This window comes from Xiphophorus couchianus, chromosome 10, assembly GCF_001444195.1.
Source record: "Xiphophorus couchianus chromosome 10, X_couchianus-1.0, whole genome shotgun sequence".
In the NCBI taxonomy this organism is placed as follows: domain Eukaryota; kingdom Metazoa; phylum Chordata; class Actinopteri; order Cyprinodontiformes; family Poeciliidae; genus Xiphophorus; species Xiphophorus couchianus.
The window spans coordinates 2,506,454-2,533,648 of record NC_040237.1 but is presented as its reverse complement, the minus strand read 5'-3'; the positions used below and the strand labels follow the sequence as shown (position 1 = coordinate 2,533,648).

At 35.5% G+C, this 27,195-nt stretch overlaps 1 protein-coding gene across 2 annotated transcripts in view; it reads left to right on the top strand.

Annotated features, from left to right (window-relative positions):
• Positions 1 to 25,229, top strand: part of LOC114152311 (zinc finger protein 385B-like) — a 75,604-nt gene extending 50,375 nt beyond the window's left edge. For both annotated transcript variants that reach the window (XM_028030154.1, XM_028030155.1), the window contains 7 exons: positions 12,041 to 12,195; positions 14,414 to 14,521; positions 16,096 to 16,279; positions 20,091 to 20,447; positions 21,675 to 21,877; positions 22,033 to 22,131; positions 23,694 to 25,229. In XM_028030154.1, the coding sequence (XP_027885955.1) occupies positions 12,041 to 12,195; positions 14,414 to 14,521; positions 16,096 to 16,279; positions 20,091 to 20,447; positions 21,675 to 21,877; positions 22,033 to 22,131; positions 23,694 to 23,924 (1,337 nt within the window). In that variant the 3' untranslated portion in view covers positions 23,925 to 25,229. The remainder of the gene's footprint in view (positions 1 to 12,040; positions 12,196 to 14,413; positions 14,522 to 16,095; positions 16,280 to 20,090; positions 20,448 to 21,674; positions 21,878 to 22,032; positions 22,132 to 23,693) is intronic.
• The last annotated feature ends 1,966 nt before the right edge of the window (positions 25,230 to 27,195 follow it).

The following is a 27,195-nucleotide window of genomic DNA, read 5'->3' as shown; positions in this document are numbered from 1 at the left end:
TATTATGCATTTGAATGAAAATACACTGAAATGGACCAAAGATACAGATTAAAATCTCTGAGTTTCTTCAGTGTACTGCAGATGTAAATATGTATGTGTGCAAAATACATACAGGTGAATACAGAAATGTATTCAGAATGGTCTATGTAAGCTTCTGTGAATGGAAACACCGAGTCTCGTCTATGTGCCGGCTCTGGGCGCTTTCTTCTTCAAATGACAGATTAGGAGGATCAAAGGGAAACGGAGAGAAGATAACTGTAGCGTTTTGCCCGACGGCCATGCTGCATCTGTCCCCACCGTCATCAAGAGCGCGTTTCGATGTCGCACTGACTGTGTGTAATAAATCTCATCTATATCCTGTCTTACCTGAGAGAGAAGCTATAAAGATACACCAACATATTGAATCACAGTTTTCTGAGTTTGTTAATTTACATTTCCAGTAAAGTTAGTGAACTTTAGATGATCAGGCTTCTTAGCTTTGCTCTCCTGCTTTTACTTTATGTCCATTTAAACCAAATAAAAATACTGATGTGTAACAATTCATATATCTGATGGCTGTACTCGGGTTGTTCAGATCTGAGATGTGCAATACTCCCAGTTAGCTTATATTCTTAAACATGCTGCTAAATATACTTAGATATACTTTTATTGATCATATTTAAGGGTACGAATGACCTTGTAGAGTTTAAATTTATGATCTGAAACTGACTCAAAATGTGGGCTGGGTTAGACCAAAATTATTTGTGTGTTGGTTGAGTGGAGCTCGGCCTTATGCAGTGTGTTTAATAAACCTACATGCACGACATAAATTGTGGTAGTCTACTTACTATAGTCTAAATAGAGGAGTTTTTGTGGGAGAATTTTCTGCCATAATTCGAGAACATACATTTTCAGTCTGAAAGCAGGATTTCATGTTTTTTATTCTCAAAACTTGTAATGCTTGTACTCAAAACTTCAAATATACACTGTGTTTTCTTAAACCTTTCTCCTCGCACTCAAAACTTGTCTCTGCTCGGATCAGATCAAGCAGAGAGGCTTGCAACCTCTCTGCTCGATTTTGAATCATTTTCTGTTCGCCCTTGGAACAAAATACCACCGTCGCCTGGCAACTTCTCAGCCAATAGCATGAACGTGTTATACTGGGTGCGTTTGTTTCCTTCTAATGGATGTCCCTGTGTGGCTATTATTGATTGTAGCAACTAGATAGCTAAATATCAGAACGCTGAGGTCGTTTTTTTCTCCCTTCATCCAGTGTGGAAATTTCTGTTATCAAAGAATGAGAGTCTGTTCCAATAACTAGGGAAAGATTAATCTTTGTCTATGTCTTTATTTTTATTCGAAGGCAAAAACATTCGGGGCTCTTCTACTGACTGTGCTCAGTGAGATGGGTCTTCGATCACATGATTACATAGTCACAGCAAAAATGAACACACCCCAAATCTGAACTTATCTCCATTACCAAATTAAAGCAATCCAATTCTGCAGGCTATTCTGTTGCGTGGAAAGACCAGAGTCTGAAATGAACTCCAACTGAGGCACTGGCAGTCTGCTGTCTTCAACCAACCTCAACCTCAGCCTCAGTGGATGAAGATGTGGCCATTACCAGGCCACATCTTCATCCACTGTCATGCAACTGCTCCTCACCTCATGGTGAAAATGGGAGGGAACGATTTTTAGTTGAGACCTGTCGTTGGAAACCCACACCCTACATGTATGGCAGGAAATGAGAGCTGACAAGGAGTCCAACAGAAACTTCTAGTTCTTCTTTATCAGTTGCAGGCTCTCTCACACTTACACAGTAACAAACATGCAAGAAAAACATTCATGTACACAAAACACTGTCAATCCTTATTTAGATAAAATTAAAATGAAATAGTAAAAATGAAATTTTCTATTACAGAGACGCAGGTTGCTACAATTGATAGTAGACACACCCAGTGATAGGATAAGTCAAAGAAACAAACTACGTAGAGAGACAACTCTTCGTCTTCTGTTACGTTGAGTCATGTTGCTTTCACAAAAATACTTCCCAGAAAACCGTCTGTTGAAAAAGTAGCAAAAAGCTAAAGACAACTAAATTTTAAGCTGTTTCTAAATCTTGTTACGAAAATAGAAAAGAGAAGGTTTTCATGTCAGGTTTTTTGTGAGGTTGAACTTATTCACAGTTAGATGCTTTTTCTGGATCAGTTATTAGTCAGTTATAATTTTTTTTTTTTATCAATTGTGTTTTCGAAGAAATCTTTCAACTGTATTCCTTTGTGATTTGATGGCAGCTTTTGGATTTGTTAGGGTTAGGGAAGTTAGGGAGCAAGAAGTTGGCATCATGGGTAATCCCGCTGCTTCGTTATCCAGCAGCGTTATTGGTTCATTACTCTGATGGAAGGCTGACGAGTATTCAGCAGTGTAGTTTTAATGGCTCCGCTGCTGGTGCAGATCATTTCAACGCTCTGATGTAATTAGTCTGCTGTACTGACTTAATATTCATTGTCAGTAAAAGCGTTTTATTTCATTTGTGCCACAGCAGTACACGGATGCACTGAGTGGAGTTCAGTTCAGCAAGTGGATTTTCTACAACAATTTATGTCATAAGCTTTTATCCAAGTCTAATTTTGGATAAAATTACACTTTTAGTGATAGGATAAGTCAAAGAAACACTTCTTATTATTATAATATTTTATAATATGCATTCTTTCACAGTAGAAAATTAACTTTCTGTGTTTATAGCCCAATATATAGTGGCTTGCAAGAGTATTTATACCCCTTTAACTTTTCCTCATTTTATCAGGTTACAACCGCAAAATCTAATGTATTAGTATTTTATTTGAAAGATCAACACATGTTTATAAAATAATTTTTTATTTCAGTAAACCAAAAATAAAAACAATAACACAATTACATACGTACATGCATTAAACATACAGAAAAAACTATATTTTCCAACATAAGAATCCGTAATTTTAGCTGCTGTACTTATTTGAAAAAAAGTGAGAAGATGTTTTTTAAAATTCGTACTTCCCCTTAAATTTTATCCTCATTTTTGTTCTGTAAAGGATTCTTGAATATTTTTGGGTTGTAGATTATATTTTGCTTTGTGCATAATTGTGAAGTTGAAGAACAAGGGTACACAATTTTCAATTTTATTTTATTTTTTGCAAATACATCTGAAAAGTTTGATCTGAATTTGTATTTACCCAACAAAAACCTTGGACTTAGCCCCACCTTTGAGACGTAGCTCCTCCTCTGGTCTGCAGCTTCCAAGCTGATGAGTTTCCACCTCACAGAGCGCAACTTCCCCACTCAGCTCCTTCAGACTAGCCAGCAGCAATTAGCAAACACCTGGTAGATTCTGCTGAATTCATTATACGAGTTACTTCTCAGTGCGACATTGGTAAATAAAAAAATTGTTAAAGTCAATAGAGGAGTGATATTGTGATGACTTTCTGAAGGGACAGAGAGAGTACCAATCTCAGGGCATTAAGTGACATTTGTTATTGTAAATTTGTAGCGGCTGTGGTAGTTTGGCTTTTTCACACAAGATAGTAGGAAGTGCAAAGTGTTGGTATTTTACCGCATTACAGATTAAAACACCTATGTGTCTGTTTTTAAAAAATATGAATGAAATATGAGACACTGAAACTAAACGGCTCATAAAACATAAAAATATGTCTGCATTCTTACTACCGGTAATTAGATATTTGTTTGAACATAGCTCTCTTAACAGCGTTTGACATATTTACTAATATTAGGTTGGCTACTTATTAGTTTACATTAATAGATGATTTATAGGATTGCTTTTGTTTTTTGCTAGATGTGATTATTTTTTGTGCTTTTACATCACTTTTACCAGCAGCTCAAGATAATGAATGAATTAGAGAATTTCCGATACAAACTTCTGCTGGTTTGTTAAATTGTTAAAAAATGAGAAAACTAACAAATTTATATAATGTCTTTAGCCATTTTTGTCACAGCCTCGTATCTGAAGCTGCTACAGTCTTTCAGGCTGGCAGCCATATTTACTGCTGAAAAGAGCATTGGGTCAGAAAAACTGCTAATTACTAAGTTCATGAGGCGGATAACGCTCGGCACAGACTCTAAATACCAATAAGTATCTGCTACACATTTGCCTGCTGCCATTCAGCGGTTCTGATTGGACTCTTATCAGAGTTTGAACAGATGGTGGCGGCGTATTTTGAGTGTGTTTGATACGGCATGTTAATATGTAAAGTGCAGAGGGTCGCTAATGGAAACACAGCAAAAATGTCTCTATCTGCACGAGCCCTGAGCACGGGATGCAAATGCAGGATTCAGCAGACGTTAGTTTTGGTGCAGAACGCTTCACATGACCAACGGAAGGCAGAAACCAAGCCAAGATCAAGGCCGGGCAAATATGTGGAAGAATATGACAAATACAGAATGAAAATATATTGGAAATATACTGGAAAGGAGCAGCTGCAGTCAGGATCAGGGAAACTGTGGATGATTAGAAAATATAATAAGCAGCAGGTAAGAAAAAGATACTAGGAAGCAAGAGCTATAAAGAACTATACAGTGGTATGTAAAGGTATAACCCTACCTAATGATTTATTTTTTTTGTATGTCACACTTATGTTTCAGAGAATAGGCAGAAAAAGATTTTAAAATATATATGTATTTTTGAATACTGATTTAATTTATTAAAGCTGCAGTATGTAACTTTTATTTAAATTTTTTTTGTTTTTTTACAATTTGTTAGCTGTCACCATATTCTATAGTTTAATATAAGACAAATAATCTGTAAACATATTGAGCTCCTCACATTGTAAAAAACAAAAAAAAGTCTCTAATTTACAGTAAAATAACAACTGCTATGGTCGCCAGAAATTTACCCCAAAATTTTCTGGAAAAACTTAATACGACTACAACCACAGAATTTTACAGTATAAATACAAATTTTGCTGAATTTACAGGTTTTACAAAATTTATGTGGTAAAATTCTGGCAACCACAGATTTTTACCTTATAAATGCTGATTTCACCGTGTCAAAATTTATATGGTAAAATTCTGAGGTTGCCAGAGTTTCGGTTCTGGTAAAATTCTGGTAACCACAGCTGACGGTAAATTACCTTTTTTCTCTTTTTTTTTACAGTGTAGACGTAACTTGTTGCCGAAATGTGGTGTACAAATAAGTAAACTTAAACTTCTTGCCATCTGAAGAAAAGTAATTTTCCACTACTGATCAAAACCAACCAAGTTTTCAACTTTGTGGCCTTCGAACCCATACACCACAGATTGCTTTTAGAAAATCAGATTCAACATGTTCAACATGAACAAATCAATATCTATTATTAAGGTAACTGTTCATCCAATCACATATTATCCACATGATAGCATTTATTCTCCGCTGGTTCAACGGCTATCCAATTAATAGTCAGATTGCAAATTCTGTTTTATTCATTGTATTTTTACCATTTCTATAAAATGATCAGTGCAGTGCAAACTCTTTTATATTTGTCCTTTTGTTTTTTAGAAAAATGTTTTTCTAGAATATACCAAGACCAACTACTTTGACGCTCCTGGAAGGGTCACTGAAAACAAAGAGACATTTGTAATATGTTTATCATGACTACAAGCAGACTTACTAGCAGGACCTTCGATAATCTTCCTGTTATTCAGCAAACAGTTAGCCCGTCTGGCCTTTGCCGTGACCTTTAATTTGTCTTCGACCAGCAAAGACAAGTCTTGAATTTCACCTTGAACAAATTTCGTAAAGCTTGTTGGAGCCTGTGGTGAAAATAGCCCCACAATGCTTCAGATGAAAGTAGGACAGATTACGACAGGAAGCCATGATCAGAGCCGCTCGCTGCCCTGCAGGTAGAAACTCTCCCGAAGCTGCCAGCTCTGCCAGCTGCAGCTGTGTGCGTTTAAATAGACACTGTCAGCTAGCAGGAGATTTGGGCTGCTGGCTGCCAGTTGAGGCCTAAATGTACTTTGTCACAATAAGGATGATTTATTTAAAGACCACACAGAGCATGGCGGGGGCAGCATTTCAAGCCATGATGGAAATTAGACCTTCACTCCTCATCTTTTTTTTTCCAGTGGAATGAGCTTATAGCAGAGCTGTCAATAGCCGCTTTAATGGATGCTAATTCATCCACCAGAGCTCATCATAAATGCCTAGCGCTATGCCTGTTGTGTAAGCAATGAATGGCATCATCATTACTGCAAAAAGCGCAGTGCACCAAGCACTTGTGTTTTATGGCTCAGAAAAGGTGTGCTATTATAGAGAGGGAAACGTGCCATTCAGTTTTTATGATTTGACGATGGGTTTTGCTGGCTAAACGGCAAACTGCTGTCAAGAGAAGAGACACCTTTTTACTTTAATACACCACATTTAATCCTGCCTTTGGGTTAGGGTTTGATTCTGTTCTACAAAAAGAAATATTATAGTTAGCTGGAAATTAATTAGATCGAGTTATCACAACTTTGTGTCCTGTGGGACTTTACTATGTGACTTGAGTAGAGTATTTTTTGGCCCCAGTATCTTCTACTCATACTCATATTTAATATGTATCTTTACTATGGACAGAATATACAAATCGTCTTGTATAATAAAGTATTTTTCCTCTTTATTAGGTGCAAATGTCAACCGTTTTCATGGGTCATTAAAATCTTTATTCAGATTTATGATGTGGTGAGGCTGCAGTGTCAACAGCAGATATAAAATAACAACCTTTACAGATTTGAATGTATTAGCATATATCATTAAATATATTGCATTAAGCAAGAATCTGAAAGTTGAATGAAGATATACTGTTACAATACTTATAAATAGGATGAGAACTCCAGAAAATAGGTAAATATATAGTGCTGATAAGGCTGTTTGAATTCACTTACTGTGAAATAGTCGACCTTTCAGAAAGTATGAACTGAAACTACTTACAATTCAGGTGATCCTTTAACGTTTTTGAGTTTCTAAAATTTTTATACATATATTTCGATTTTTCCTGATAAATTTAAAGCGCCAACTTACTTGTCGGTTTTGTGAACTTTCACGTGAATAAAGTTCGACGTCTGTGTAAAAGTTTTGGTTATCGACCGTTAAGAAGACGTTGATATTCATACTCTTATTTTGAAGTGATGAAGACTTCTGGCGCAGCAGTTCCGCTTCCTTTCCTCGTGTGCTCTAGTTTTTCGCCAAGAACTTTATTTCAAACAAGAAATGTACGGGCTCAAAATAAAACACAATCGACAGAGAATAATGTGTAAGCATACAAACGACATATAAAGATGTTATAGAACACGTAAGTTATAATGTTAAAATTAATTTGGCGCTCGAGGGCTGTTGTCCTTCCGGTCCAGTTAGCGACTTAGCATTAGCTTCTGCTAAGTACCGTGTTTATCAAGGGAATCTGACAGATCACATGCTAATTTTAATGTGAACCTTTTAGCACTCTGGCTTGGGTCTGTTCTTTAAATTAATAATTTTAATTAATTAATTGGACTGGTTGTTCATAAACCCTCTCTAGAGTCCCAAATAGAATAAAAACTGCTGTTTTTTATTTTTACTAATAATATTGAGGTGCCACAGTTCACAAGCTGTATTTTCAGAAAAATAACATTTAGTCTAGAATATTACATTCCTTATTTGACACATCTAAAGTTAGTCCAAGTGTCCCAGTGACTCTAATATTCCACATTTGATCATTATACTCACCTATTGATCAATTTTCAGAGTTAACACTTAAATTTAAAATTTGAAGGCTGCATTTCGTAAGTATAAACCACTAACTGTCCAAATACAGCTGCCAATGTCGCTGAGCACTGAAATCACACAGCTGACGCTCGTCATTAGATGTTTGTTGTCAGAAATAAGAGCTTGGCTGCGAGCCGCCATGTTGGTTCAGAGTGAATCACAGCCTGGCACACAGATAATCCCAGGAAATGCGTGCGCCATGAAAAGCATGAAATGAGCGTTTCCTCTGATGACTCCTCCTCAGTGAAAGCCTCTCATCTATGTTTTTCATCTAAAAACCATTAAAATTTCTCATCCCCTCTCCATCTATGAACACTGAGATGTTGAGTCGCACAGAGTCTAATATTGGAAATAAAACAAATAAAAAATTTCTCATTTTCAGTAAGAGAAATAGTTTTAGTCATAATTTAGCTAGCATTTAAATAAAGTAGTTATATCATAAAATAATGGGTAAACCTTTTAGTTAGCTATTTACTAAAGTTTTCAAAGCTCATTCATTTTGATCAGTTGATAAATATTGTGAATTATAGTCACATCAGATAGTTATTTATATAATATTTCATAATCAAAGTCCAAATAATGTAACAAATGTAGGTTTTATACACTAAACAACAGCAGTTTACTAGTAATATATCTGTCAGAAGTACTTTTTGCTTAAAAAAAAACAAACCAAAATATAAATAATAAAAACCCAACTTCTATGCAACATAAACTGAGTTTGACTTTGTATTAAACTTTCTGACCTGCTGGAGAGGAACCAAAAAAGTGCAAATTTTCAAGTGTTTTGCTCAGCCAGACCAGAAAATGCCAGATTATTGGTGTAGCGATCTTCAGACGTCTTTGAATTATGACCTAATTGTAAAAAATCTTATCAATCTCACCAATTTTAGTCCAAGTAGTTGAGATTGTGATTGGCTTTGCAACCTGACTCAAGTAGGAGATAAACTCTGAAATAAAAAAAGCAGTGAAAAAACTGTTTGTTTACTTTTATGCTTTTCAAAACTAAATTAACTCTAATATAACTTTAAAGGGCTTCTCAGAAAAAGGAATGGGCATTATTAATACGCAGTTAGATATTGGATTTGTTTCCATTAAAGGTTTTGTGAAGTTCAAGTGATTTCTCAGTTTTCTTTTAGTTTATGACTCACATCACGATCAAGTTTTTTTTTTTTCAGTCGCAATTCCAGTCATAAACGCTGCCTGGCACATAAAAATGAACATTTTGTTTTTCTTTAACACATAATTCTCTCCTTATCCTCTGATTGTCGTCTGGTATGCTATCCAACTTCGTCAGTCATGTTCTTTTGGTTTTCCTTGGCCAGATTTCCCTGCTGCCATTTAGTTATCCTTTCGTCCTTCGCATCTCTTCCTGGCATTTTCCATCCTGCTACAGCCAAACTTCCCAACCATCCTCCCTAACCGCAAAACTTTAAGTCTCTTCAATGTCTTTCAAATGGATTGCAAAAATATTACTCACTTGTTTTCACTCCTATTTCAGGTAGATGAACCTCTCTCTCTCTTTCTAGTGACTTCATTTATTAAGCTTAAAAATGGTCTCAGTTAAGTTTCAAACCCACTTTAATCTCTTATTTCTTTATTTGCACATGACTTTTAACATAACTGCTTCCACAAATTCAGCAGGCAGGAGTCATAAAAATCTGAAGATATCATACTTATGTAAGGCACTCTGCATTTTAATGTGAGCGCATTAATGTTCCTCTGGGTCTAGGCAAAGGTCAGAGCCGCAGTGCTCTTTTAAAGCATGTGCAGTCTGAGAGCGTGCAGGTCAACCAGAGTTAAGTGTGATGAGATGAGAGGTCAAGCAGAAGGAGAGTTTGAGACATAATGGACAGAGGAAAAGCTGTAGAAGTTGTCTAAAACAATTAAATGTACAAAAGAAAAATAGCTGCAGGTGAGCAGAAAGAAGAGGAGAAAAGAAAAGTGCAAAAATATTTATATTCTTTCAACCTCCTGTTGGATAGATGAACAGAAAGTATTGCATTATTCTGAACTGAAGGGGAAATTATTCCATATTTCTTTTTAGCAAATAAAAACCTCAAAACTTAGGCTGAATTAATGCTTTTTAGAACCACCGTTCAGTCATGCTATTACAGCTACAAGGCCTTTAGCATAACTGCACATTTGGCACTTTAAGAGAGCAATATTTTTGTAAATTATTCGCCTGCAAAATAATTAAAATTCAGTTAGATTGGATAGAAAACATCAATTTTAAAGTGAATTCTCACTTAGATTTAGGTCTGGGTTATTCAAGGACAAGAATATGCTTTGAAACATCAACAGTTTGTGTCTGTTGGGTTTTCCACCAAACCAGTTCCACTTCTAAACTGTTTTCAACTCTGACCCAAGTCAGAAAACATGGGTCAGAGTCAGAGTCATTACGTCATTGAAGACATTCAAAAATATATATATATATACATATATATATATATTTTGTTGGGATTTTATGTGACGTAACAATACAACTGTGTGCCAAATTGGAAAGTGAAAGAACAATATAATTAATAATGCATGTAAAGAATTAGGACACCCCACTGAATATATATATATATATATTTTCTTTTTTTTTTACCAACAAATGTTCCCATATTGACATCTAATCTATTGTCTCTAGAAAGGAAAGTTTCTTGCAAACATCCAACATAAGTTCATTTTGCTTTTCTTGTAGCCTGGTTTGTCAGTTTTGGAGGGAAAAGTAAAAACACCCATCATCCTAACAGCTAGTCTCGTCTTCTTTAAGTTTAAATAACTTCACTGAGACGTTTTTTGTTCCACTCCTCACTTTCAACTGTGAGATGTCAAACTTTTTTCTAGTTACCCCACAGCATTTAAACTTTAACCCGACTCTGGACTTTCCATTTCTCAGTTCTCAGAGCTTTTCATTGAATGATGGATTTACTTCATGGTGAAAATGTACTTTGTTCCGGTGCCCAAATAATTCAAATTTAGACGTATTTCTGAAAAACACTGTTCCAGAAGTATCCGACTTTGACTCGGTCCTTTCTGGCAAGCTTCATGTTTTTCTTTGAGAGCAAAGTTTTCCTAACACCACACCCCTGTGAATATTAAATGTGAACTCTTTGTACAGACATGGAATTCATACCAAAAGCCTGCTGTTGGTCTTAGATGACAGTTTAGCGTTTTTAGAGACGTTTTAAAGCATCTTGCTATGAATAGTGTTCACTTTCACTTTAGCAGTCAGGAGCACACCAGCCTAAAAGTCTGAGGTTTAAACAAGAGAAACCTTCAAAATGTTGAGTATTTATTTTCTAAATATGTCCACCTGATTGGATGTGGATGTCTTACACTGACATATTATATCAATTACAACCACATTGTAATGTTCTTTTGTATAAATGTGTAATAAAATCAAAAGAGTCGCACATTTTTATAGGGGAAATATTATGCAAAGTTTATTTTCTACGTTTTTGTTCTTCCATTTATCTCTCAACTGCTTCTAAAAACAACACAAGTGCTTAGAAAAAAAAACACCCAGCTGTTTTTAAATGTGTGGAAAACGAGCCTTTTTGAAAACTTCCTGGTTGTTGAGTCACGCTGCACTGTTACCTAGCAACCAGAGAAGATCTCCAGCATGATTGGTCAGCTGGTTTTACCACTGTATGAGCTGTACAATGTTTTGTTGTTGACTTATCATACAGAAACTACCTGCTGCATTCTTGTTGGTTGTGCAGGAGGCTCTACTTCTGCTTTTCGAAGATGCACATTTGTTGAGATTCAATGACGTTCAGGTTGGATGAATGCGACCTGGCCCTTCAGATTCAGGTCACATTTGAAAAGATCAGATAGTTTCAGATATCCAGGTAGCCTGGGTCGCATTCGGAAAAAAATCCCACCTTTGTTGTTCTGACTGTCTTGAAAAGATCAGATACAGGTCCCATTAAGGCAAAAAAATAAAAATTGGAATTGGGTCACTTGGTCTGCAGTGTGATCGCAGCCTGAAGTAATCTGAAATGTTAAAATGTCTGGACTCTTTTTTTTCATGTTGATCCAGAATCAGGGAAAGAAACAAACAATTACAGACGCTTGGTTTGCAGCTTAAAGGCCAAAGACATTTTTCAAGATGAAAAAAGAAAAAAGCCAAACAAAAAGCTTCTAATTTTTCCCCTGCTATTAGTGAAGTCATTAAGGGTTTTTTACTGCGTGAGTCATTCATTCCTGACGTCTTGTTCTCATACGGCCGCTAAAATCAGTTTGTGTAGCTGAATGTACATGTAGATTTTTTTGAGGGGGGTCGAGATACAAAAGTCCAAAATGTGTCTGTGCTTTCAGGTGCGCTGTCCCAGAACCAGGTCCACCCGCTCCTCGGTTCTCTGCCCCTCCCGGGTCGACCCCTTCAGCCGCAGACCCACGCCCGGCTGGAGCACTTCCTGCCGCTCAGGGTCAACGGCTCCTCGCCCCTCAGCCTCTTCCCTAACTTCAACACTGTAAGAAAACATGATTTAAATTATCACAAGGTTTTTTTCTATACTTTCAAGTCAAAGATCAAATGCTAATGAGTATTTAGAAATATCAAGGAGCCTCGATAAAGTCAGAAACATTTATTTTCTTTCTATTTTTAATTTATATTTAAGGAGAAATCTTATTTATAATCTTAATAATTTTCCTGTTCTTTTTCATGACCTGTCGGGAAAAATAATCAAGTAAAATAAAAGTTTTTCTTTGTTTGAAATCATACAAACAAAAACAAACATTAACAAACAGAACATTAACTCTTCATGGCAGAGTTAATGTTCGAGTCTCTACTGAATTTTCTGTGAAATTTTGACAACATTGTATGAAGCACCTGCTGCGTGTTTTTGTAGGAAGTAATTTAGATTTTTTATTTTTGCAACAATTTTTCTGTTAGTTTTGGGGGAAGAAATCCAAAACTATTAGCAGATGTAGGATGCTGTTTCGATTTTTTTGTTTGTTTGTTTCAAATATTTTTTATTTTTAGTTTTACAATTATTTTTCTGTTAGTATTGGGGGGTAAAAATCATTAAACTTTATGGCCCCACTTTAGCTCCTTATGGATTTATATTGCCAGTGAGAAAAAATAATATGCTGAATCATGTATAAGAACGATAGTTATAGACTCAGTAGGAGTCTATAACACAGGTTAAAAGTTTACAATATTGGGAAAAATCGTTAATGTTCTGACAGGAATGCACCATTTGTTTGGATATTCTTTATCTGTGATTTATTGACAGGGATTTAATCATTTAGTGGTATGTATTTTAGATAAAAATGTAGCTTCTATTTGGGTAAAACACTATTAAAAATCACACTTTTGCGTCACTATTAGTAAATGTAATTATATAAGTTGCAATATAGTTCAGCATTTTTGGCTCTGTCATCCATGTGCGCTCAAGGCTTGACCTGCAGAATATTACAGCAGAATGCAAAATGAGATCAAGTGTCACTTACAATAAAATATCCAAAAATTACACATACTGTGTAATATTAGCTACTTTATATAAAAATATTTCCCACTACTCCAAGCATGCAGAAAAAGCAGAGCAGCAAGATTTTATTCAAATGTTGTCCCAGTTAAGTGTTTAATGTGTGTTATTTTAGTTTTTTAAATATTATACTTACATAAGTCTCTGCACTTTCCCCTTTAAACAAGTAATCAGTAAAATATTTGTTTGAGTCTGCATCCAGACTCATCAGTTAATGAGGAAAAGCAAAGGTTGTCTTGTTAAAGGCATCAAGCTTGTGGGAGGAAGGGAAAATATTGCTGTGTGACAGCTAAAGCTAAAAATACGGTTTGAATGGCACAGCTGCTCTGGAGGGATTTAAAAAATGAAGACAGATTTCACCCAAACAGGCAATTTAAAAAGTGTGAATTCAGGATTCTGGGTTTAAAACTGAATATACAAACTTAGTTTACATGTAATTTTTACTTAAATGTCACTTTAATAGAAAACGATGTTAAAACTAAATGTGTGGTATTATTAGAGATGCATACTGAGTCAGTCAGTGCAATAATCTTCATAATTTCAAGGTTTAAAGAAGAAAAATGCTAGAAATAGGTCATAGTCATAACAATAATAGGAGCAGGATTAATTCTAAATGCACATTTCTAATCTGTCTTAAAGAAATTATTCATCTTGCACAAAACTTTGGCTCACTGAATATGTCAAAACACACAGAAGACAAATTTCTATTTTTCCTCTGATGACGAACACAGAGGGGAGGAAGGGACTTAATTATGCCATTAACTTGTCTCATTGAGGCAAAGGACAACATGTCAGAAAGGAGACTTCAGCTGAAAACTTCATTGCTAGAGTGTTTTGGGGTTTTTTGTAATTTTTGGATTAATTTTTTGTTTCTATTTTAAGCTATTTCCACTGTTCAGACTCCCTGAAGATGTGAATTATGGTGATACTAATGAAAACTGTAGATAAATCCAACTTTTTATGGGATTACTTTTAATTGATGGGGGGGAAATATATTCAACAAAGGTTGAATATTATTACTTATTATTCACATTTTTACCAGTTATGCAAATATATGTGGAGCGAAGATTTCTTAACATGTATAATCAGAAAGGCACCATTTTGCTTTATTGTTTTTATTTCAAAGTCAAACGTTTAATTGTTCTGCTGTGTCCATGTAAAGCAGCGCTGATGGTTTTTGTTTGTGTGTTTCTTCTTGCAGATGGACCCGGTGCAGAAAGCGGTGATTAACCACACGTTTGGCGTGTCTCAGCCGAAGAAGAAGCCCATCATTTCATGCAACATCTGCCACCTGCGCTTCAACTCAACTGTGAGTCAGACGCTTCGAGATGAAATTACATTTGTCTCTTAAGTTTTGTTGTAATCCTTAGGCACAATGTCGCAATTATTATGTTTTGCACAAAAAAGAATGATTTTGTGCTAAAAAATGTAATGAACATGTTTTGTATAGACCTGTACTAACTTGTTCAAAGAAGCATAATGTTTCATCTTTAAGATGTTTTTAACAGAGGATAACTGATTTCTAGTTTGTGGATACACTTTTCAATTCCTACTACAAATTACTTGGTAACATCGGAAACCATCGCTCTGACTGACAGAAAAAATCCCTCTGAATGTTTGGTGTGCGCTGACATTCATCATTGCCAAAGGGCTTGTATGACCTTTGCTCTGCCCCAACTCTGCTACATCACACTTTGACCCTCGATGGCGCCCTTCATGTCTGTGCAGCCATCCAAGTTTTATGAAAAGTGATAACAGGAAGACGTCTCTTCATCCGCTCCTGGCACAAAGCCATGAAGGAATCACCTTGACACATTTTGAATTTTGACTGGGGATGAGAGCAGAAGCTTTTTCTGTTTATTACGCCTCACATTTGGGTCTTTAATCTTGAAGTGTTTCAGTAAAATTTGTTCATAAAAAATAAGAATGGTTATATTCTTAATAGCATTTGTTTTTGTATAAAAATATGAATGGAATTGCCAATATGAGCAAAAGTATATGAGCTGAAGCATTTTTCTTTTCTCTAAAGTGAAAATAACAAAATTAAAAATGAATAAAACTCTAAGCAAACTGCTGAGACAGGTGCAGGTTAAACAATACAAACATTATGTTTTGATACTGCTATCTGGAAGATCTGGTTTCATTCAAACTAACTCAATAGTGCAGGAGTAGGGAATGTTTTGATTTGCATGTTGGAACATAAATTCTATAAAATCTTGTAGCATTGCTTGTTTAAATCCATAAAAAAATAACTTTGCCAACAGCATTACTCTCCACAGGTGCTGAAAACTGAAGTCCATTGCAAACAAAATAAATGAGGTTTTCCTGATTTTACTTTAAGATACACATTTTTGAGAAGTTTAAGCTGGGAGGTGACTGAAGAAATACTGAGATTATTCAATCAGTGGGAAATATTTAGCACCCACAAACTGCAAAACCTTACAAACATTATAAAATAAGATTTTATGATGCAAAATTAGCTCAGAGTTTACATCTGAAACATTTTTAGGATCTAAAATATTTCATAAACTTGTTTTTCTTTCTGTCAGATGAGAACATGAAGGTCATGTTACGTCACAGCAAAGCAGACAGGGCAATTTCTGTCAGTACAAATCTGAGGAAAGATGAGCAAATATGCTTAGTGGATGAAGGAGGGCACCAGTTGACAGCTGATGTTCATTTGTGCAACATGACTGATTATTGTCAAACCAACAGTGCGACTAAATGCATAATTCCTCCAATAAAATCAGTAATCTACCTTGTTTATTTTCTCCTTTATACATCGTCGTTACTCAGCTTCCCTGTAAAGATATTGTGTGATCACTAATATCCCTGTTTACTTGTTTTCTCTTTGCATTCACGTTTGTTTGTCTGTGTGTGTAGACCCAGGCAGAAGCCCACTACAAAGGTCACAAGCATGCTCGCAAGCTAAAGGCCATGGAGACCCAGAAGAACCGGCAGAAGAATGGACCCGGTCAGCCCTCTGCTGGGAAAGACAGAGTCGCAGAGACGGCGATGATGGAGGGGGAAACCGTACAGATCGATGCCGAGCTGAAAGACAAAACAGGTACAAGCTCTTTCTTTTATTTAAAAACAGCCTCCCCTCTTCAGCACCCTCTGCGTAATTAGCTGTAATTGAAGAAAACGGGCGCCAAGGCTCTGGAAGCTGCCACTCAGCTGGTTAATTACAGGCCATTACCTGTCCTGCTATCTCTGGTTCTGTCTGATAATTACAGCCATCAAGCGAAGACGTTCTGCAGAAGAAGAGATGCAATCTTAGGAAGGACTCTGTGATTGTCACTGTGGTTTCTATTGATTCGTCAATAGAAATCACAAACTGTAGTCCGCTGTTACTGTCATAAAATGTTAACATCAACACCTGTGGTAAAGATTTTTTTTTTTTTTTTAACTCCAGTTCAATTCATCTTTAATTGTTTAAGAAGAATTTTACACTGAAAACCTATAAAGATGCAGTCAGAAAGCCTGAATTTATTTTGTGTTTTTGCTATCATGCAGATTCTAAAGTAGATTATTAATTTGAATACATCAAAAATAAAACATATGCTTTAGTAACAAGAGTGCAAATTTGTGAATTTATGTGTTGCGTATACATGAACAGGCTTATTCTTGTCCTACACATTCACAAATCATATGGGGAATTTTTCTGCCATAATTTGAGAGCATACATTTTCAACCTGAAAGCAGAATTTCATGTCTTTTATTCTCTAAACTTTAAATACTTGTGATTACATTTCAGTCTGAAAGCAGGACTTCATATCTTTCTTCTCAAAACTTGTAATGCTTTCAGACTGAGAATGTGTGCTCTAAAATTATGGCAGAAAAATTACTCCATACATGCAGCAGATGCAGCTGTGAACACAATTAAGAGACCACCTAAAATGATCAGTTTCTCTGATTTTACTCTCTATAGGTTTATGTTTGAGTAAAATGAACATTGTTATTTTATTTTGTGAACTACTGACAACATGTCTCTGAAATTCCAAGCAAGAATTTAGTATTTATTTGCAGAAAATGAGAAATGACCTCAAATAATGTAAAGAAAACAAGTTTATATTCATTTAGGAACAACAATACTAATGTTTTAACTCAGGTAGAGATCAGAAATCAATATTTAGAGGAATAACCTGGAGGTTTTCAGTGGGATTCACTGCAGTGATCTCTTCATTTTGTACAGAGCTGTATGTATATCAGAGGTGATAATATCTACTGTTTACTGATTGATCACCTTACCAAAACATTCATTAGATACAAAATAATATTGGAACATGAATTGTAGGCCTGTGTGTCTATCTGGTGAATTTTTGGTTAAAACATATTTGGTTTTCTTTCAGAGAAGTTACTTTCCGAGGGCAGAGCATCCAGAAATTTTACTCAAATAAGAGCAGCAATATTTTATAATCATCAGAAAATGTTACCTGATTAATTTCTTTCAAAAGTTAATGCAGTAAATGTAACTGAGAGAATATAACTTTCCACTGAAGGTCTAAAAAAACATTAAAATATTCTGTCATTTTTGCAAGAAATCATGTCCAAAATCTTCCACATTTTAAAGTATTTTTTTACAAATTTAATTTAAACATTAAATAGTCAAACAAATGAAGGCAGCTGTTATGATTGGAGAATTATCTGATTAAATTTTTTAGTATCTCAGTCGACCTTTTGTGGTTTAAATTGTACTATATGTAGAAGCTTGTAGTGACTTCTAATGTGTAATATTTCTGTAGAATTTGTGAGGTTTTAAATTAGATTTTTTTCCTGCACTGTAAAAAAAACAACATTGTGCGGCTGCCAGAATTTACCATATAAATCCAGATTTTATCGGATTTATATGGTAAAATTCTGGCAGCTACATATATTTTACTATTTCTTTTACGGTGTGCTAAATAAAATTGAAATACAACAATAATTTCTGTATTTTAATCAATCTTATGAGGAGAAAAGGAGGTTTAAAGCTGTTAAATAAGTTGAAAATCAGGTTTTTTTACAGGTAATCTTTTCCCTGATAATAGTTTTCATTGAAATATGAGATGAAAATCCACCTGAATTTCTGTTGTCTGATTTGTTACCATATTCTCACTGTAGCTGCCGTTCTAGTAATGACTTTGTAATTTACTATTTCTCTCCTTCCCGCCATCAGTCACTCAGCCTCTCGTTCTACCTGACAACCAAATATCACCTTCTTTCTCTCCGTTCCCTCTCTCGGCTTTTTTCTTTTCCATTATTGATCCTCTCTCTTCCATTTTCTACGCGGCACCTATCAATTTCCCTCGAAGCACATAATAATAAGCTTGTTACACTCGGTGGTTGCCATGGTTGTTGATTGATGGTGACGGACGGAGCCTCTGCAGAGAGAGCAGCCAACAAATGACAGAGAGACGCGGTGACAAAAGAAGAGTGATTAAGATGGCAGGAAAAAGACAGAAAGATGGGGAAAATTTAAGGGATGACGGCAAATAAGGCACAAAAAACTTTTTTTAATGGAAAAAAGAACAAAGCTGGTAGAGAATATTAGGACATAAGGCTACGTTTATCCTGGATTGTGCTTAATATGTTTTACATGATGCATTGTTACAACTTGTTCATATTCATAAGGAAATAAAAAACAAATAAGCATTTTTATGAATGCCAAAAATCTAAAAATCTTAAGACAACCTACAACTGTCCACATTTATTCCAACTTAAATGGAAATCTATAACAACTGCCAGCATGGCCAAGTTTATCCTAAAAGCAGACTGGAGCATGGAAAGAGCAGGTCACCGGAAAAAGACAACAATGCAAAAACACAAAATCTTACAAGTATTTTTGGTCTAGTTTACGGTGCAGATATCTTAGTACACTTGAAATAAGACAAACTAACTTAAAAGTAACTTTTCAGAGAGATATAGGAGCTTATTTTAAGTCAATATTTTGTTAATTTTGATGAAAAAGTGCTGGTTTATTGGCAGATTATAACATGGGAAAAATGTTTGGTTATAAGTGGATAACATTTCATTAAAGTTAAGGAATTATTGGCTTAAAACAAGCTCTGATATCTTCTTGAACAGTTACTTGTAAGTTAGTTTTGTCTTATTTCAAGTTTACTAAGATATTTGCACTAGAAATTAGACCAAAAATACTTGGTAAGGTTTTGTGGTTCTGCTTTTAGCTGCAGCAATCAGTATTAGCCAATCAGTATTAATTTAGTTGGAAAAACAGGTTTATAAAATCTTATTAATGACATAGAGGGCCTGTCATACAGTTTTAAAAGACATGCACATAAAAATAGTTATTTTTTATAAAATGGTCGTGTTGTGGCTGATAGAGACCGATATTAAATCCTTGTTTGGGGTCAAATCCTGACACCAAAACAGCTGCAAAGGTTTGAGTTCAGTCAAGCACTCCAGTACTGATCATTTCCAGAACCAGGAGTCAACACTACAAATTGTATCTGGATATATTTTGTGTTCGTGTCGATATCTAATTTTAAACAGAATTGTCTTGTAAACAGAATTTGGCTTATATCAGTTTAGAAAAGATAGTTTCTTCATGATGGCTTTTTTAAAATCTAAATTGTGGATGATTATGTTGGTGCCTGATTTTATCTACACTAAATTATTTGGAAACAAGTACCTCAAATGTTTCGAACCACAATCAACTTGTCATGTTGAAAAAACAAAGATGATTATCAGGAAAAGTTTATTTTTGTCGTCAAGATAATGAGATAAAACTCACTCATTATCTTACAACAACAGAAAATCCAGCTGTTGATCTTTGCAAAATTACGTGTTTGGACGTTCTTGGCTTCTGTCGACAACGTGGGGGAAGATTTATGAAAATGGCTGGAAGTAAAAAGCTTGCATTGACCATCTGTCCACAGACCCAAACGCCTCACCCCAGCCTGAAAACAGCCAGGAGAACTCGCAGAGCGCCTCTCCTTCCTCCATGCCTTCATGCTCAGACTCCTCCTCACCCTCCTCTGCTCAGCAGACCCTCCAAGCCTCCGACGGCTCCCAGCTTTCCGACCTCCCTTCAGACGCCCCACAAGCAGACGGCAGCGACGCGGCCAGCGGTTCGGCATCAGACCCTGATCCTCAGGGAAGCGCCGCAGCAGGAGGAGAGGAGGCTGCAGAGGGGAAAGAGGCTAAAGAGGCCAAAACCAACAAAAAGCCTCTTCACTGTCTGACCTGCAAAGTGACGGTCAACTCCAACTCCCAGCTGGAGTCTCACTGCAGCGGTATTCACTTCCACTTTTACTGCTTGTAAAGCATGTGTCAAACTCACGACCCGGGGGCCAAATCCGGCCCCCTACAACTATTTATGTGGCCCTCTAGACTTTCGAAAGCTGCATAAAAAGAACCTTCAGGATTATAGCTGTGCGCTTAAAGTTTTTATCTGAATAAAAACTTTAATACTGCCAAATTAAATCAACATTCAAAAGAGAGTGAAGCTCCAATTTAAAACAAAATGTTAGTCACAATCAAATTAAGTTTGTGAAATTTAATTTGTTAAGTTGTCAAGGTAAACAAATGGAGACCCAAAAGTAAGTTTGATAAAGCTTATTCTATTATTTCTCTTTTTTTCAAAGCACCGACTCTTCCTTACCTGGGCAGGTAGAAAAAAAGGAGTAAATTTCTGCCAAAAAAACTCAAGGTTAATCTCAGAAATTTTCTACAAAAGCAAGGAAATTTTTGAGCTCCAAAGGTCAGAAATTTCCAAGACAAAAACTTTTTAAAATTTATAGATTAATTTCATAAATTTTCTACAAAACAAAAATGATTTTTGAGCTCCAAAATTAAAATTTTTGAGACAAAAACTCAGAAATTGTTAGATTTATCTCTGGAATTTTCTACAAAACCAAGTAGATTTTTTAGTTTTAAAAGTCAAAAATTTGCAAGACAAAAACTCTGAAATTTTGAGATGAAACTTAGAAATTAGAAAAAAAATCTTGGAAATTTTTGAGTTTCAAAAGTCAAAAAATCTTTGATTTTGAAACTCAGAAAATGTACAAAAAAATCAAATGTTTTTTACTACTGTATGGCAAACAAATTTTCTCTAAAATTTCTGAAATTAATCTCAGAATTTCTGATTTTTTTCAGTCAATTTTTTAATTTTCAAGCTCAGAATTAGCAAGTTTTTTTCTGAGATTTATCTCAACATTTGAGTTTAGTACTGTTTTTCTATCTAGCATGACTCTAATACACCTGACTTGTACTTTTCATCGAATGTACAATGAGTACTTATTTTTTTGTAAGTACTCATTGAATGGAGAGGCAGCTATTTATTAATAAAACATATTTATTAATATTTTATTAGAGTAGTTTTATTGATACATTCTGCCAGAACCATTTGAGGACATTCAAGATGTTGATTTGGCCCAAAATGATAATGAGTTTGACTCCTCTGGCCTAAACCGTTCAAACCTGCATTGACCTTTTACCTCTCCTCTGATTGGTCGAATCAGGCTCTAAGCACAAACAGATGCTGGACGGTCAGAACAACAGCCAATCGCATCGCAGGGTCAAGGTGACATCAACTCCCAGACCAAAAAGTCGAATGAAGCAACGGATGGGGAGCAAGAGCAGAACGGTTGTTGGTGTAACCAACCAAGCATTTCACTGTGAACTGTGCCAAGTGTCTGTTAACTCAGAGACGCAGCTGAAGCAGGTATACGGAGACATGTTTGACTTTTATTTGAACCGTTTACAGCTAGAGAAAAACTAAAAGAAGGACAGTTTTGTATTTCTTATCTTGTACTTGGTGTTTGTTGGCTGTATAGTTAGTTGGATCTGTGTTTGCTTCATGTGTCTTTTCTTTTTTAGCACACAAATAGCAGGAGACACAAAGAGCGTTTGGCTGGGAAGCATGTCAAAGCAAAGTTCACCCCCTATAATAAACTTCACCCCAATGCTGTCTTAGCGGTGAGAGTCTCTCTCACACACACACACACACACACACACAGATATATCTCCAAAACTGCAGCCCTTGTATGGACTAAAAAAATTATCACAATGTTTTGTGGTATTTACAATAGAAATAAAAATTCTGATCATTTAAAATTGTTTCCCAGCTTTATTAGCATTAGACCTTTTGACTGGACCTGAATTTACCTCCATTTAAAAACCCACAAACATGAATACTACTTTAAAAAAGGACTTGTAATTGATTAAATATGCTTCTTCAAGGCTCTGGTTACAGTAGGCAGTGGAGTTTTATTGCCAGATAGCATCAAATATATATTTAATTATTCTTACTTATACTTTCAAAGATATTGATCCAAATAATACTGTTAGTTTTTGGAGTTTGGAAAGTTTCACTGGCAGATTACTTCACTTTCTAGAAAACAATATGGAATATGAGTTTTTCCAACATGGAAAAAAAATCGTGTTATAAGTGAAATAATACCTTTTGATCAATATTAAGGAATTATTGACTTAAAACCAGTGCCTATATGCTGAAAAGTTGCTTGTAAATTTTGTCTCATTTCTGGTGTACAAAGATATTTGCACTATAAACTAGACAAAAAATTTATGTAGCATTTTTGCAGTGACGCTTCACTGCAGTATCAGCACCTGAAGACAAATTACATATAAACCAAAAGAAAATGTATGTTTCTGTATCTCAGTTTCACATTAATACGGCTGTAGCTTCTGAATTTGAATTTTCCCATCTTGCATAAATAACATCATGTTTCCAGTATAAACTGCTCAACAGTTGTTAAAATCATTATCTGCCTAAACAGCTGCTGGATGACCAAATTCTATACAGTTTATTTTATATAATCTTAAACCATTACTTTACTAACTTCCTGTTTCAGGAAGCTGTGCTAGAGTGCTAACACTAGTCGGTTGAAGGTGTTTTGTTCCTATTTCTGTCCAACAGAGTTGAGATATCTTTTCTTATTAGTATCTACTTGTGAAAACTGAAACTTCTCTTTGCTACTGATTGTGTGAAGTTTCTGTTCCTGCTCTGATTACTGTCTTAACCCTTTATGACCCAAATTTCAAATCTAAAACTGGATATTTTTGCTTATTTTAATTTTACAACGTTCTTTAAATGCCCTGTGAGTAAATATATTTGCCCATTTATCCATAACAACTGGAACTTTCAATATCTACCAAGTTATTCTTGCAATTTACCATCTATTAAAAGAGCGCCCCTCAGATTAATTTCACTTCCTGCTACAGCGGGAGTGAAATTACCGTAATAATCCCATATTGTCTGGAAAGCGCAATGTCTCCCCTTTCAGAAACTGTTGGAATTTTTCAGATAGCGCAAATTTGGCTGGATTGTCGTCGATACGTTCGGCCTGGAAGGATTTTTAAAAAACTAAAATAAAGAAACAATTCTTAGCCTGGTGGGGGTCCAAGTACAGCCTGGTGGCCCGCCAGGCTTATAAAACTCTGGAGGAAGCCCTGATATCGTAGGTGCTACTTTGACCAGTCTTCTTTATAGTCAGTATTTCTCCTGTTTTTACTTTCAGACTAAACTGGCTCTGCACAAGCAGTTGTCCAAAGCCCTGCCGGCAGGGCTACTGAGCGGCCCGTTCAACCCAGCTGCACTGTGCAGTATGACGTCCGGGCCCCTGGCGCTACGACTGCCTCCGGGGCCCGCAGCCATCATCCCTGGCCCCATCATAAACCCCACACTCTTCAGGCCTGCGCCGGGACCGCTAAGGGTCACACATGCTCCTATAATCTTCTCTCCTTATTAACGATTAGCACAAGCTGTTGGAACTGAGAGAGGAGTGGACAACTTTACCAAATCTGGACTTGTGGAAATGATTAGCTTGGTCGCCTTTTCTCAGCACAGTTCTGCCTAGGTGACCCAAAACACTGCAGATACAAACGGAGCAGCGGGATTCTCAACTGTTGGAGGATTCAGAGCTCCCGAAAGGATCAGCTGTCAGTCGTTCCTGGCGAGCAAACAGCCAAGTGTGTGTCTGGACCTCTCTGCAAGCCATAATGATCACTTAGTTTCATTACTGACAACAACAAACTAAGACATCAAGGAGTTTAAATGCTTGAAGACATGCTTTCATTGTAGAGACTTCTAATCATACTCTGGAGAAAACACTCGCAGCTTTAGTTTTCATAAGGGAATCAAAGCTTATCGTTTCTATGTTTCATTATTGTCCTGTAAAACATTATAAGAATATAAGCGACTTAAACATTTAAAACAGAAATCTGCAGTTTTGCACTGATGAAAATTTTGTATCTTTACAAAGTTGCATCTTTTTTTATGCTCCTTTAATGTACATTTGTTTTATGTTAGATTTAAAATGTCTTTTTTAGTCTGTCTGTATCAGTGTGAAAACGGTGACAATCAGCCGCCATGCTTATATGAATGAATGAGCGTCTACCTAATGGAAAAAATACACAACATCTAACGTACAAAATGAGATGATTTTAAATAAAGTTATAGTTATTGTTTGGTATATTTATTAACGTTTACACTTTAGGTTGCCCTATTTACAGCATTTTTATATAAAAAGCAGTATTTATGTGCCTTTATAGATTTATCAATATGTTGCTTACTTTCGTGAGCAGCATAAAGAGGCATATTTCTCTTTGACACTACACAAAATGGGAAAAACAAGAGCACATTATTTATAATCTCTCTAATTTTGCCAATATTGAACTGCCATTTGATCCTTTGGAAAAACATTTTAATGTTGCTTAAACAGGTGACATTTAGGGTAAAATAATTATGTAACAGCTTGATGCTGTTTGTGCACTATGAATGATCAAATTCTGTCTGAGCTGATCAGAAACATCTAAATGAGATTTATTTTGTTTAGAGGGTAAAAAACAATCTACTTTCATTATAAATATAAATCTACCCTTTGACTGCTGAAACTCACTAAGCAATATTTTTTTTCTTTTCATGCCACCTGCTAAGATTAACCAGAAGTGTAACTGTTTATTTATTGCAATAATGTAAATCATTATGTGACTAGGAAAATGTTAATAATGTATTCCACATCAACTTATAAATATCTCTTGTTGTTTTGTAAGCAGTTGTCTTCTTTTATCCTATTTTGTATCACTATTTTCTACACTTGTTATTACAACAATAAGGGGAAAAACTATGCAATTTTGAATTCTCAGTACATAATTAGTATAATTTTACATCCATTCATGACAGATTTAGCTTAAAATCTGTCCTGTTTGCTTAAAAAACATTTGATTTGTAGTTTGAATTTGTTTACTGTGGGGCTTTTTAAAATCCATGATACTAAAACTGAATAACTTATTACAAATCAGCATAATTATGAAACATTCAGTGAACGTGTTGCTCAACATTAGTCCTGTTTTCTGTATTTAACCACCACGTTAGAATAACGTTACTTTGTGTCAACAGCGCCCTCTAGTGGTATTTGGTTTCAAAGTGCGATTCAGGTCAAACAAACGAGGTGAAAATTATTCTGCTTCCTGCATTAATCTCACTGGATTCCAAAGATATATATAATTTGGAAGTTGTGTATGTTATTTTAACTGAATTAGGACTATTTCGCACGGCTGAATCAAACAATGGCATCCATTTTCCTCAATCAGTTCGGGTTCTTATTCTAATTTGATTTAGAGAAATCTGATGTTCTGACTAAATTGATGACATTGTCTTCTCATCCAAAAAAGACTTTAGGGGAAAAAATAGTTTTCTCACAGAATGTATTAATTAAATGTTACAAACTTGGATTTCTGTAAATTGAGAAACACTAATGAGGGTAAGTATATTTAAATTGAACATTACGTCTCCGTTTCTTTTCTGTCCTGGTACAGTCTCTCTCCTCCTGCTTGTCACTCATTGATCCCAGATTCTCAGGAAAACGATCCAGATGTGAGAACAAGTCATGCATTTTGATGCTCGTGTTGCATCCATAGTTCAGAAAGTTGGCCTGATTGAGCAAAACCAATGTGATTTTTGGATTCAGCACATCAATATTACCCTAAAACAGTTGAAAAACCCCAGACAGTTTTTTTTTTTTTTGGCTGTTGACCAGTGTTTTCTTTTAGCCTTCGCTGAAAAATTGTAATGGTGCATTAACCTGCTTCAGAGAGACTTTATGCCTTTAAATCTGACATTATCTAAAGAAGAACTGACAACTATGCGTTCAGTTGTTTTATTTAGGAATTTCTAGATAATTCTGTCTCAGTGAGCATTCACCATTCTAATAAAATGAACATAACTTTTATATATTACAACATTCCTCTTTATCATGTTGTTTGTCTGAGGCTGCTGCCCCAACAGGCAATCTCTTCTGCCACCATCGGCTACTCTGGAACGTCTAGAGATTATTCTGCAAAGAGGAATTCTTAAAAATATATAAAATAAATTACAGATAACCTATAGATTGTTATACAGCAGCAGTTTGTCTTAAATCAGAGGTTTGGTCAGAATACAGACTGCTACTGCCCACATCTTTCATCATCTACAACAACTCTTTGAAGAACCATGGATAATATGAGGTCCAACAACATTTATTTTCCCTTTGGGATCAATAAAGTATATTTGAAATTAACTCAAATAACGATGGCAGAAGAGATTACTCTCCACAACAGACTTAAAGAATTGGAGTTGTACAAATTATAAACATTTTCTGCGGTACCTATAAGGATTTCCTTTGATAATATGCTTTGAAATTTTAAGTTTATATGTCGCTTAAAACAATACATTAAAAGCACAACTGTAAAAGATGGCTGAGTGCTCCAAAAAAAACAAACAAACTGAGACTAAACGTTCTTATAACTGCTGATTATTATCGTTTTACTGAAAGATGTAAGACATTTCACGTTTAAATTACATTTATAAAGTAGTAAACTAACCTAGATTTTCAAACACATGTCCATTCGACCTGCTGCGACCAGTTATATAAGACAATCTGAACCAGTGGCCTAGTTTCCATTGACCCATAAAAGAAAACCAAAAGCGGATGTGACGTCATCTCGCTGCAGTCCTCTCTTGCTTCGCATTTTCCAGAAAAG